Genomic DNA, 12,721 nt, shown 5'->3' with positions numbered 1-12,721 from the left:
TGCTTCAATGTCATGGCCAGGATGTGCTCTGGGGGGCATGGCACCTGGTCGTATCAATGAGAGATCAGCCTCTGTGGAGCAGGAGCGTACGGATGGCGGACTATGTGTGGAGTAGAGGATATGACCTGGAAGTCGGAATGACCACACAGCACGAACCTGTACGGGTGCTTCGACGGCCTATAGCATTAGGCCCTGCTGAGCTCCTGCGGGTAGATCTGCCGCCTGTTGGCTGTCTTCTTCGAAAGACTTACGGACAGCTCCTCCAATAGGAGCAACCGTTCGAGTGCCATTCCATCAACATTGAAGATGTAACGAACCTTGAACCCGGATTCTCTTGACATTTGCACGAGCACCGGAATTGACATCCACGCCTTCGTAGCCGGGGCTCAAGAAGTGAGCACTTGTGTGTGATATAGAGATAAGATAGGTGTAGCTTGATCGTGTGTTCTGGAGTCCATAACAATCAATGTATTCAATGGAAGTTGATATCGAGTAGTATCACGCCCATACCTGTACGGCTGGCGCCAGTGAATAAGACATCTCGACCGCTGATATGTCGACGTGGACGGTGGCAAGTGTCTGGAGGCCAGATTGTCAGCGGACAATGGAAATTGGATGACGAGGGCAAGTATCAAGTCACAGATTGAAGGGAAGATAAAGGAACGAAGTTGATGTCAGCGCCTGCCTTCTTGTTGTGGCTCCTTCACAGCTTCCCTAGTTGCGCATCTCAGATGCTCCGGAATAACTTCAACTCTATTTCTAGGTGCCTCGGTTCGTAATACCCTCCAGTATCTTGATGGTGAACTGCCTGGCATTTAGTTGCAACATCACTTCGGGCAGTACAAAACACTACAGCGTCGACAGCACACTCACATTGGCATAGCGGTGTTCCATAATCGAATCTGCGCAACCTGAACTGTTTAGCGTCGGCTTTCAGGGGCAGCAGCGCTGCGGTTGGTCGCTAATCGCCGCAGACGAGCACCAAAGCCAGCCACTGGAGCTCGCGCCTGAACTCATCCATGATCTCATGCAAGGTACGAGCCACTCACAAGGATTTTCGATGCCGTTCCACTGAAAATTCTATCTACCGGCCTCAGCTCTGCTCCAGGTACACGCTCACATCACTGCCTCTAAGCAACCGATAATCGGAGGGAAACTCGTCAAATCGCTCACTTCAAGATCAGATTCGAGGTATATGCCGTGGACAGCGACTCGATACATCGACATAAGACAGCTTAGACACTCAAATTGATACTGAAATTCTGATTTGGCATATCAAACACCAAGACGACGGGTAAGTCTCTATGCACGATGCTTCCATCATTATGAGCTGCCCAACATGCCCCTCGTTGTCTGGGTGGCTTTCCTTGCTCGAAAATGGAAGAAGACACGTCCTCCCTGCATAGCTTTCAAAGTTGACAATATGCGTAGGAAAGCGTCTACAATTTCAGCCTCAATGGTCTCCGTCAGCTGAGCAACGACAGACGCATTTGTTTGACTGGCCGTCAGCACACTCTTTCCGTGTTCAGGCTGTCCGAGATCCTGGCTATCAGTGTTTTCACGCCCGTCTTATCTCTCCGCTTCCCCCGATACACATACCAACTCTCTCACAAAAATGCCTGCTCCCGGCATTGTCATCCCGTTCGATATCTCGCTGCATTCACATCTCACCCCTTACCTGGCAGCGATTCATGCCTCCTGTATCACCCACGACCACACAATAGCGACATTCCTCCTCCCGCTGTCACACGAGAAGTTGCTATCTTGGTGGAAGGAGCGCATTGCCGAGACCAACGATGGGAGGAGACTGATGCTGCTCCTCGTGAGCGAGCTGGATCCAGGCGGCCGTATCAAGGGGCCAGAGTTGATAGGGGTCGTCATGCTCTGGATGCCATACTCGGAGACGGGATCTTTTCGAGGCTATGTCGAGAAGCTGCTCATACACAAGCATCACCGGGGGAAGGGCGGCGCAAGGGCACTGATGAACGCTCTGGAAACAGAGGCTCTGAATCGGGGCCGGACATTGCTGGTGGGTTGCACTTTCGACCATAATACCGTGCTTGACTTGTGGTGGTCAATCTCAAGAGTGAAAGGACCAGCATCATACTGACTTGTCTTTGCAGTTTCTCGATACGGAGAGTGGAACCCAAGCAGAAGCAGTTTTCGGCAGACTTGGGTACACCGAGCTGGGAAAGGTTCCAGGATATGGCATGAGTCCAGCGGGAGGACTGAAGGACGGCACGTTTTTCTACAAGACACTTCAGCTGTGACAGCGAGTAACGTGAGTCAGTGATTGGCATGGCAGTGACCAATGCCTCGAGACGTTTTTGCAGTCAACGGATTTCTCAATACTAAACAATGGTACCTACCTATCAATAATACAGGTACTTGGGACACATTGGCGGTGTTGCTGCAAGCTGTGGAACCAGCAAATAGCGAGCCTCCAAGGTCGCATTCCGAAGCCACGTGCGTGCTGGATCTATGTCTTCTGCATATAGGCTAATGCGAGAGACATTCGTATGGCTGGCGAGATATTGACTTGGCAACGGCTGAGATTCTTGCCTCGTCTGGCTGGCGGGCCTCGGTGAGAGGAATTGGAAAGGATTTGGCCTTCTTTTTGGGGGCAGGGGAGTTTTGCTTTAAGCTTAATCTTTCAAACCTTGTGCTTGTACGTACGAGAGAACGTGATGAATGTAAATGCATGAATGAGCCAACGAGCAGAGGTGAAGACTGCCTTTCAACTCCTACCATATTACATTGTACATAACTTGTGTCTATTCTGGGCTTCAACTGCAAATGCTCAAGCCGCCTCCGGACCAACTGCACTTGTTGGCAATCGCATTCGAGTGCTTTCAAAAGTTCCCAAAATCCCACCTTCGGAGGACGCCGCCGCTCGCTGATCCTTGTCCACAGCACACACTCATCCAAGGTAAACGTAGAAAAGTTGAACGTAGCAAGCCACGAACGAAGTGAGATGGAGAGTTATCATTCGCAGCATAGCACTAACCACTTCGAATCTAAACTCACAAAGCTCGATCCGGCGCCGAGTAGTGTTTCCCTCGGAGTTGATTATGGCGAAATTTGTCGTCGTTTGTAACTTATCGTCTGACAGGGGTCTCGACCACCCGTGCTCAAGACCGAGGAGCCGTTTAGCTAGAAGCGGCATGTCGAACAAGAGTGCCGTACTACTCCCGCTTGGCATGGGCCAGCGCTCTAATCCAGCAACTCGACGCTCGGTATAGCATCCCGCTTCCTGCATGGCCGGCCACAAAGTGGATGATCGTGGGTGAGTAGTACTAGTACATACATGTGAGTCTGCAGGCCAAGATAAGCCGGGGGGCGTACATCATGGCGTCTATAAAGTCAGGAATGCAACCTCGATGCAGCCGCCATTCCCTTTGTTCTTTTCTTCATCTTGCTTTTGTCCGTTCATCAAGATCGCAGTTCTGGTTTCTGGGAATCAATTTCATACCCCTTCGTCCCAATTGATAATAATCCGACACCTGGAGCCATGTCTCACAGAGCTTTCGCTGTGCTCGCGGGCGCCCAGCTCGCCGCTGCTGGGCTGTATCCCAACATGACGCCCGACAACCACACTTGCATTCTGTGTAAGTACTGGCGCTCTTAGTTTCAATTGAATTGATTGTTAACTTATTTCTCCTTTTTCAATAGCCGACCCCGTCTTGTCGTGCTCCGAGAACGCTACTCCCGAAAAAGTCGATTCTTGCTGCACTGAGACCTACGGAGGACTGGTGGTATGTGTCACGAAGACTCCAGTCTCGTCAATTGGCGTCTGCGACGAGGATTTCATGTACAGAGGTGCTGACACGGTCTTGCAGCTTCAAACCCAGTTCTGGAGCACTCACACTGGCCTCGAAAGCGAGGGACAGGTCTACCCACCTTATACCTGGACCATCCACGGTCTGTGGCCTGGTATGTAGCCTTATAAGCCGAGATCTCTCATCATACAAGCCTCAGCTTCAGTCTGACCAATGCCCATTAGACTTCTGTAATGGAAGCTACACTCAATACTGCGATCTCAGGTATGTCCCCTTCACTCTGATTGTTTATAGCTATGAGGAAAAGCATCTTATTAACTGCGCCGTTTGTAGCCGCCAATATGACCCCCAGCCTGCCCCCAATACCACCACTGGCACGCCTGATGGCACCCCCGTCCCTTCGTACACCGGCCCTTCCCTCGATACCCTCTTTGAGCCTCACGGCAAGCTGGATCTGCTGGCCTACATGAAGAAGTACTGGATCAACCAGTACGCCCCCAACTGGGAGCTCTGGGCCCACGAATTCTCCAAGCACGCCACCTGCTTCTCAACCTTTGACACCGAGTGCTACGTAAGAAGCTGCCCCCCCTATCTTGATATATATCAACTTCTGACAGCGTAAACAGGGCCCCAAGGCCAGCAAGTACGACGACCTCTTCAACTTCTACGAGACCGTCATCGCCTACTACAAGACCCTCCCGACCTGGGGCTGGCTCTCCGCCGCCAACATCCGCCCCTCCAACACCACCTCCTACTCCCTCTCCGACGTCCAGGACGCCCTGACCCGAGGCTACGGCGCCGTCCCCTACATCGGCTGCAGCGGACCAAAGTACAATCAGACCGAGGCCGGCAAGGGCTCCCTCGACAACGGCGGCACCCAGCTGAGCGAGGTCTGGTATTACTACCACGTCTACGGCGCTGCGCAGCGCAACCAGGGCCTGAGAGTGGGTGCTGACATCGCCGGCGGCTCCGTGTCGTCTTGCGCAAAGGCTCCCGGTGCCATCTGGTACTATGAGCGTGCGGCTGGCAGCGAGAGCGCATAGATAAAGCATGAGGATGAGGACGTGCCAATGTGGGAGAAAGAGTGAAAAGAAATAGACCCTGTCCATAAATCATACACAACGCCGGCTCTCTAGGAGCATCATCAAGTAATTCTAATTGCCAACGCAAAAACACTGAAAACCCTCATTGCCTTCCTCTCCTTCCGTCACTTCCCATGAAGCATTACAAGCAGGTATATGTGTACATGGTTCAGGCTCTCATTATGCTTCACTTCAAAACGACCCGCGCAGCTCATTTTCGTACAAGTACACTTTCCTCGCTTCATTCGTCCGCAAGCTCCTCCACCTTGGGGGCCTCGTAGGCTTTTTGCTGTTGAGGCGCCACGTCAATCTGTGTCTCCGTGCCCGTAGTCGTTGCAGTAGCTGGCGCAACCTGGCCAGTGGCTGCAGCCACGGTAGAGTTGGCTCCAACAGACTTGGACTTCTTCTTCTTCTTGGGTTTCTCGGTCTAAAGCACGGGTTAGCACTTCTGCACAGGTCGAGACAGAGAGCGGAACAAGGCAACAAGAGATAACTCACCTCGTGCCAGGCCCAGACGGGTCGGAAACTGTCCATGAAAGAGACGTCTTCCCAGAGGTTGGGGTACAGCCAGAGCCCGGGAGGCACAGCAAAGTACGTGACGCAGAAGAGAATAACACGGAAGATGGCCATGGCAAAGAAGAGACCGAGAAGGCCCAGCATGCCCCAACTCAAGTAGTAAACTCCCTGGCGAAGCTTCAATGGCCACAGAGGGTACAGGACGACGGCAAAGATGATGACCAGGGCAAGAGCAGCATACAGCTGACGCTTGACCTGGCTGCCCTCCCAGAGCCATACATAGTACATGTCCTCTTTGGCCTCCTGCTGCTGCTCTATCCTGACATTCCACTGGCCCTTGACACGCTTCGGCTTCTTGCCATTGGGGCCGGGCTGCGGCTCGATCTTGGTGACTCGGAGCGCAAGCATGCTGAGCGGCAGCAGCTTGAAGGTGTTCTCCAGGGAGGCTCGATCGGTGATTTCCGGCAGCAGAGGGTTCTTCTTTCGCGCCTTTTCATATGCCGGAGACTGGAGCGCTCGCAGAGCACGCTTGACTGTTGGTTCGGTCAGCACTTGTTCAATCACTGCGCTTCAGCGTCTGGCAGTAGCATAGAGATGCACCCACCTTTGAACATGTCTTTGCGCTCGCCGTTGAGGATCGAGGTACGTGTCTTCAAGTCCTGGCTGCGCAGGAACTTGGCGACGGCGAGGCCCTTGGGGTTCGGCGGGCCCGGGGTGATGGGCTGCGGCTGTCCCTGCTGCTGATGCGGATGCGGGTGAGGATGCGGGTGAGGATGGTTGTGGCCCTCGTGGCCTCCCTGCTGCTGCTGTTGCTGGGCAGCCGCCTGCTGCATCGCGCGCATTCGCGCCATCTGCTGCTGCTTGATGTGCTCGATGAACTCGGGCACGGTCATGCCAGCCTTCGCAGCGTCCTCAGCAATCTTGCGCTGGATCTGCTGGATCTGCTCGGGCGTTGGTTGCTGGCCCATGAAGCCGGGTCCCGGCATAGGCATGCCCATGGGCACTGCGCCTGGAGGCGGTTGAGGCGGCGGCGCGGCCATGGTTTATGCGATGCGCTGGGCGATGTTGCGGCTCAATAACTGTTAAAGTGCGAAAATCCGACTCGAGATTAGAAGAAGCCGTATAGAAACAGGCTTGAAAGAGGCACAACTGCAGTGATGTCGGCCCTTGGGAGAGATGTTGGACAGGCGAGTGAGGAAGTTGGTGGCATCTCACAAGGTCACTGCGCTTAACTTGACAGGTGGACAGATAGCAATGTGTTCACTTCCCGCTGACTGGTGGAGCGGATCGTTTATTCGCCGATCTCCGGCTAATGTTTCCCTTGCCGGCAAGCTACATCATCCCGCCAAAGTGCTACAGCCTTATCGGCACCTCTTCGCGTCACTGCCATCAGCCTTGCAGCCATTGGGTGCTTTTTTGTTTGCTTGAAGCAGAGCAAAGATGGGTGACCGACTCACGCAGCTTCAAGATGCTGTTGATCAGGTATGGGATTGGTTCACGTGCTGCATCCACTGCCTTTCTACCGCCAAATCTGTACCTTGGTGCTGACGGCATTTCACGTCCAGTTCGCTCAGCAGCTCGTCGCCTGCATGCACTTCGTCCAGATGCGCCATGATCTCGAGAAACTTGGCCCGAACGACAAAATCCGCGAGCCTAAGGAGCAAGCGGCAAAAGAAGGTGCGCGAAGAAGGCTACAGATGTCCGATTAATCAATGCAAGCAAACCTATGCTGACTGTCTTCTCGCAGTGGATGCACTGCCTCCACAAGACTTTCGAGCTGGCCTAGTCGAGTTGTCGCGAGACCTCATTGTGAAGGAGCAGCAGATCGAGGTCCTCATTTCCACCCTTCCCGGACTCGACAACAGCGAACAAGATCAGGAGCGACATATCAGAGATCTCGAGGAAGACTTGAAGACGGCCGAGGCACAGCGGGTGGAAGCACTGAGGGAAAAGGACCTCATCTTGACCCAGCTTGACGCCATCATACGAAACATCCGGCGGCCATGAACAATCCAGTCTTTCTTGTAGTCGACATTCTTTTCTTTGCGTAGGTAGCGAGGCGTTAAGGATATGCAACTGTCTTGGTTGGAAGATGCGGGTTAGGGACCACGAAGACCATGGATTTGGGGATTTTTTTGTTCATTGAAAGGCAATACGATTCATGAAGGGATACCCAATCAGTTCGCATGGTATCTATATATATGTCTCTCTGTGGCTGGGAGGAGCCCTCTCCTCCTCTTCTAGTGGTGTGCCATCTCTGGCCCCGCCTGTGTCTATGTTCAAGTAATCGGTGTGTACTATACTCCTCCTCAAGAGCTCTTGAAGAATTGGGGGTAGACCTCTCGCAATTCTCGCAAGTGGCGGATCTGATACTGCGAGGCTTGGACCTTTGGCGCCGGAACGTCTTCCTCCACCAGGTGCGCTGCCGTCCAGCCCAGCTTCTTTGCAGCAGCGCAGTTTGCGAAACTGTCATCTTTACTCGGTTGTTAGAAAAATGGCTCTCGAAAGAGCGTGTCTCAGTCGAGCCGCCGAATGATAGGGAGAGACTTACCAACAAAATAACAGTCTTCCATTCGTTCCACGCCGGCCTGCTTCATGGCCTTCTTGTACATGTTTTCGTGAGGCTTGCAGACCAGCGGTACTTCGCTGTAGTCACAGAAGGTGAGGCCATCAAAGAGATCGTCTATGCCCAGCAGCCGAACCACCCTCTTGGCGTGGTTGACGTACGCATTCGTGAACAGCCACAGGGTCACCTTGCTCCTGTCAATGTCTTCGAGCAGCTGGCGCAGCTCTGGGTTGGGCTTGATGAGATCCTCCAAGGGCAGGGCGTCGTCGACCTTGGCGTTGTACTCCAGAGGGTCGATCTGGTGGTGGCGGACCAAGCCTTCGATGGCCAGGCCGTAGTTGGTGTAGTATTCCTTGTGCAGCTTGACAGCCTCATCCCAGGGCAGGCTGAGATGCTCCGAGAAATACTTGTCAATCAGCTCCGCCATGAGATCCTGCACTTTGCTGCCTGTCGCTCAGTTAGGCTCTGGTTGGGTCATGAGTCATATTGCGCCGTGTGCTTCTTACTCCTTGGGTAAAGACAGTTGTCAATGTCACTTGAATATCGTTAGCATGTTTGTTCATAGTGTTAACATGGCGTATAGAGTCACTGACAAGAATAGGACCGGTTTCCCGGGGTTGGTGCCGTTGGGGACAGTCATCTTAGTGAGAGAGAAAGAGGCCGGAACTCGGTGGAATGCTCGCGAGGCAGTATGGGGTATCGCTTGCGACGGAAAGCCGTTATGTTTCTTCTGAAGTGTGTGAAATGAGAGGCGGAGGTTTATGGCGGACTGAGTTGTGAAGGAGGACGGAAGCCTATATAAACGCATCCGGTCTATAAATGTAAAATGGAGAGAAAAGGATAGAAATACGGGTATGACTTGTCTGTCCACTAGGATGCCGATTTGAGGCGGGATGACTCGAACCTGGATCGGCTATAGCGCTGCTAACAAACTGCTAGAATCAACGGCCAGCCACCAGCTCTCGGCGTGCAAGAAATGGTTAGCAGGCGTCAAGTCTATTGCTGAATCATCTGCCGACGGTTGAGCAACTGCGTATATGTTCTGGTTCTCGCCTTGATGCAGCATTCAAGTCGTGGTTAATTGTCTACTACTAGGTAGTGGTTCACTGCCAATCCATGGATTACTTGGCGAGAGAATGACTTCAATATGAGTTGCTTTAGTATTTCTGGCGAGGTCCCAGAGTCAAAGAGTCAATGTCATCCCATTTGGTTTCACCTGAATACAGATGGTTTGCAACCTACAAAATGGTATAGGCAGTCACCAACAAAAAATCCCTTACGAAGAAATAATGATCAAGGAGTTCTTCATCTACGCTTGGAGCGCAATAAAGTCATAACTGCCAACGCACTTCAACATCTCGGTTGACTTCATCAAGGTTCACAGGGCAGTTGACCATCGCGATTCCGATCGCCCCACATTTCGGAATTCTGCCCAACGAGCAGTCACCGCCCAAGTTATTTGACGAAACCCGCTCCGAATATCCTCCCTACCTCAATCTCTCTCCCACCGCTGCCACTCCATATCCCAGCACGCATCGTCCACCATCATGGTTGGTGCACAAGGAAAACAAAGCACTGCTTGTCTCTTCTGAAAGGCGCCCGGTGTAGCTTCGACACAAGAGCAGCCTCTCGACGACACGCGAGACGCTTGCGCGTTTCCTACTGCGCCTTGACGCGGCAACTCCCCAGTCGTACTAACTTGAGAAGAGGAAGAGACAAGCAGCGCTGAACCGCTTGCTATGGGCTCAAGAGACCGCGGTCGAGCTGCCCCTGTTCGTGCAGGCGCGCCTGCATCGGCCTCTCAGGCCCAAAGGGAGGCAAAGGAGATTGAAGAATGCGAAAAGATTGTGCGCTTTCGCGATGCTATCCTCGCAGGCAATCACCCATCCATCAAGCTTCCCCCTGGCCTCAAGGCCTTGTCCACCCCCCTCCCCACCTTCGCGAGACCACCATCAGAGCCTGGCGAAGTAGACACACGGCCCGAAGCTGCGCAGAAGCTTGCTACAGGCAAACAGGATCAGACTCCCAGTGTGTCGCAGCCTCAGCCTCCCGCTGACGCTCGCGCTCCTCAGGCGACTGGTCCCCAACACCCAAAGCCATTCGCAAACAGGACGACAGAGATCAATCCCATTCTACTTGAAAAGTCTGACGAGCTCGTGAGAGCTGAGATCCAGCTGCAGAGGCAGAGGATCGAGCGGTCTCTGAAAGACGACATCGAACAGCGTCGCGCCTCAAAGCAAGTGCAAGCAGAGCCTGTCATTGAGTTTGATCTATCTGATGTGCTCGCCAAGGCCTTGACTCTTGTTCAAGCCACTACTATACCTTTTTCCGCCAACGGAGACTTGAGTGCTAATCATGAAGCTGCAAGTGATTCTTTTGACGATAACACCTTTTACTCTTCGAAGCATGACACGCCCGAGTCCAACCTGACCTCGCGCGTGCGCCACTCGTCTGATGAGGCCATGGTGACGGACGACCGCAGGCCATCTCTGCCACGGTCTCATGCCAGCACGGGCTATGGTAATATCGCGGCACCCTCTGCGTCTGCGAATGGTCACTATGCTGCAGGACCCCCTTCCCGACCTTCAACCCAAGTCCCCGCTGCTGCTCCGGCTGCTGCTCCTGCTCCTGCTCCGGTTCCAGCCCCGCCTCTGGTGACAAGTACCACCGCGAGTCGGCCCCAGCAGGTGCGGGTTCCTGGGCTTCACATACTGGCCAACAGCGGAATCTCTCCAGCTACACAGGCTCCAGCCATCACTGCGCGCACAGAGCCGGTCCGGGAGTTGCAAGCCGAGACTGATGACTCAGGGGACAGCGCTTTGCAGTACGACCCGGCTCGGCCTGCGCTGCCACCAGGCCCTCCCGTTGTTCGAAACCATGACTTGATACCTGTTGCTCCTCAGCCAGCAAAGATTGCACCTCTGACTGTTGTCAATGCTCAGACGCCTGTCATTGATTCAACATTAGCCGCTTCTCTTGGTACGTCGGCGCAGGTGGCGGCACTCAGACACGGACTCGACGTCCCTGCCAGCTCCGAGAGCTCTTCTCAGGGCGCCAAGGAGACAGAGAGGAAGAGGGGAAAGAAGAATAAGAGGAAGGCCGACCGGCAAGCGCTCGAGGCACAGGCCGGGCCAAGTATCAAAGTTGAGCCTCGTTCACAGTCGCCCATGACAGCTCCAGCATACAACAGACCCAGCAAACGGCAACGACACTCCCAGGCACATGCTAATGATTCTGGACAATCTGAGCCGAGATACGCCCAGCCTCCACCGAACGCAGCCTATGAGCAACCGCCGCCACAGGCGTTTCCAAGCGAGCGAGCTCCTGCAACCTACCATGAACCCGGCCCCGCACAATATCTGCCTCACTCCGCGTCGATACGTGGTGAGCCAGCGGGAGCCCCAAACCCCAACAGCCTTTATGATCCTCGCGTGCCTGGTGAGAGCTACGCCCGCCCTGCTCCCCTTGGCGAGAGCTATATGCGTCAGCCTCAGACACGCGATCCGGTTTCCTATTCCATTCCACCACCCAGAGAGGTTCATGGTCCTGCCGCAGTGCCACAAGTTATTTCTTACGATTCATACCGGGAGCCCATTCGCATCTATCGGGAACCTCTTGAGGGGGCCCGCGCAAGTGTACGCCCAGAGGGTGAGTCTTTTATAGTCCCCCCACGGCCACCGACGCGGGTCATGGTCGATTCGTATGGGCGGGAGTTTGTCGAGCCTCTGATTTCCTCCGCCCGGCAATCTGTTGCCCCCATGCCTCGATCTGGAGAACCGGAGGTGATTTACGAGCGATTGCCACCCCGGACTTTGTCGAACAACCTCGGGCCTGCGCCGCACAACGAAGGCAACGTGGTATATGCCAGACCGCTTTCGATCTACGATCCAGTCAGAAGAGTATATGTCTCTGAGCCGGAGTATCCTTACGAGCATAGGGACGGTCAGTTTAGCGATCACCAGCTGCAGCAGCGAGGATATATTCAGATTGTGAGGTCCCATGATGGCAGGATCATCGAAGAACGACCGGCGGAGTACGTGCCACGAGGGCCCAGCTACCGGCCGCCTGAGCGGATGCGCTTCGAGCCGGCCCAGCCATACATCCGTATGCACAGCGCACGTCCCGAGGCTCCTGGCAGAGAATACAGCGGGAATGTCCACATGGATGGCCGTCACCCTGAAGGCCCACAAGCATACTCCAGAGAGTACGGCAGTAGCCCCATGCAACGAGCTCCGACGATTCATCGGGAGTACAGCATGCGGCCCCCTGAACGGTATCATGAGCCCCAGGGAGGAGCCCCCAGAGGAACGGACGAGATCGCCTTTATCGAGCGGCCTCGTGGAGCGTCTCGGGAAATTGTCTACGTTGATGACGTCAGGAGAGAGGTTTATCGGTGAGAGGGCGATTTATTACAGAAAGGAAGCATTTTGGCAAGGGGTGGCTACAGGAGGCTGCTGCGTTCAGCTGCGATTGCATGATCAACTTGTACGAGTACATTTCACAACATTCATAGAGGATCAGGGGCCAGGAACCAGGAACACGATGGATCGTCTATAGGACAGGGGGCAAACAAAGGCGAAAGGTTCAGCAAAGGGTCCTTTGCCTCAGTGAAGACGGCATAAAGAGTCGCTTGCCTCCGTCGAGGTCGGAAATCCCCGTGCGCTATTTGAACAGCATTGTACAGAAAATTCCAAGAAGCACCATCTTGATACTACTCGAATAGCATGTGAATGCCGTATCTTCAGCACAGTCCACGGGCGAGACAAAGCAGAGAGGGA

The 12,721-nt window shown here is 54.1% G+C and overlaps 6 protein-coding genes across 6 annotated transcripts; 4 read left to right on the top strand and 2 right to left on the bottom strand.

Moving 5' to 3' along the window:
- Positions 1-1,615: 1,615 nt before the first annotated feature.
- BBK36DRAFT_1165105 (acyl-CoA N-acyltransferase) lies at positions 1,616-2,270 on the top strand (the record flags this gene model as incomplete). Its single annotated transcript, XM_024894739.1, has 2 exons — positions 1,616-2,029; positions 2,124-2,270. The coding sequence occupies 2 exons, from the start codon at positions 1,616-1,618 to the stop codon at positions 2,268-2,270; spliced, it is 561 nt and encodes a 186-aa protein (XP_024753901.1).
- Positions 2,271-3,511: 1,241 nt separating this feature from the next.
- Positions 3,512-4,822, top strand: BBK36DRAFT_1155379 (ribonuclease T2; the record flags this gene model as incomplete). The annotated part of the gene is made up of 6 exons (XM_024893824.1): positions 3,512-3,608; positions 3,673-3,755; positions 3,840-3,933; positions 4,004-4,043; positions 4,113-4,350; positions 4,406-4,822. 6 exons carry the CDS (start codon positions 3,512-3,514, stop codon positions 4,820-4,822), a joined length of 969 nt encoding a protein of 322 aa, XP_024753900.1.
- Positions 4,823-5,102: 280 nt separating this feature from the next.
- Positions 5,103-6,345, bottom strand: BBK36DRAFT_1107470 (translocation protein sec62; the record flags this gene model as incomplete). Its single annotated transcript, XM_024889257.1, has 3 exons — positions 5,103-5,288; positions 5,360-5,910; positions 5,982-6,345. 3 exons carry the CDS (start codon positions 6,343-6,345, stop codon positions 5,103-5,105), a joined length of 1,101 nt encoding a protein of 366 aa, XP_024753899.1.
- Positions 6,346-6,766: 421 nt separating this feature from the next.
- Positions 6,767-7,388, top strand: BBK36DRAFT_1133984 (CSE2-domain-containing protein). The gene is made up of 3 exons (XM_024892157.1): positions 6,767-6,859; positions 6,943-7,054; positions 7,125-7,388. The coding sequence occupies exons 1-3, from the start codon at positions 6,818-6,820 to the stop codon at positions 7,382-7,384; spliced, it is 414 nt and encodes a 137-aa protein (XP_024753898.1). The 5' UTR covers positions 6,767-6,817; the 3' UTR covers positions 7,385-7,388.
- Positions 7,389-7,686: 298 nt separating this feature from the next.
- Positions 7,687-8,583, bottom strand: BBK36DRAFT_1137237 (pyrimidine 5-nucleotidase; the record flags this gene model as incomplete). Its single annotated transcript, XM_024893143.1, has 4 exons — positions 7,687-7,850; positions 7,929-8,390; positions 8,450-8,478; positions 8,537-8,583. 4 exons carry the CDS (start codon positions 8,581-8,583, stop codon positions 7,687-7,689), a joined length of 702 nt encoding a protein of 233 aa, XP_024753897.1.
- Positions 8,584-9,682: 1,099 nt separating this feature from the next.
- Positions 9,683-12,340, top strand: BBK36DRAFT_1155375 (hypothetical protein; the record flags this gene model as incomplete). Its single annotated transcript, XM_024893823.1, has 1 exon — positions 9,683-12,340. The coding sequence occupies one exon, from the start codon at positions 9,683-9,685 to the stop codon at positions 12,338-12,340; it is 2,658 nt and encodes an 885-aa protein (XP_024753896.1).
- Between the last annotated feature and the right edge of the window lie 381 nt (positions 12,341-12,721).

Source organism: Trichoderma citrinoviride (genome assembly GCF_003025115.1).
Source record: "Trichoderma citrinoviride strain TUCIM 6016 unplaced genomic scaffold BBK36scaffold_1, whole genome shotgun sequence".
Taxonomy (NCBI): domain Eukaryota; kingdom Fungi; phylum Ascomycota; class Sordariomycetes; order Hypocreales; family Hypocreaceae; genus Trichoderma; species Trichoderma citrinoviride.
The sequence above is the reverse complement of the archived record's forward strand: the minus strand, read 5'-3'. Positions and strand labels throughout refer to the sequence as shown.

Coding starts and splice junctions, on each gene's coding strand:
- BBK36DRAFT_1133984 (XM_024892157.1), top strand. CDS start 6,818: ATGGGTGACCGACTCACGCAGCTTCAAGATGCTGTTGATCAG. Junction 6,860..6,942: donor TTCAAGATGCTGTTGATCAG/GTATGGGATTGG, acceptor TTTCACGTCCAG/TTCGCTCAGCAGCTCGTCGC. Junction 7,055..7,124: donor GGAGCAAGCGGCAAAAGAAG/GTGCGCGAAGAA, acceptor GTCTTCTCGCAG/TGGATGCACTGCCTCCACAA.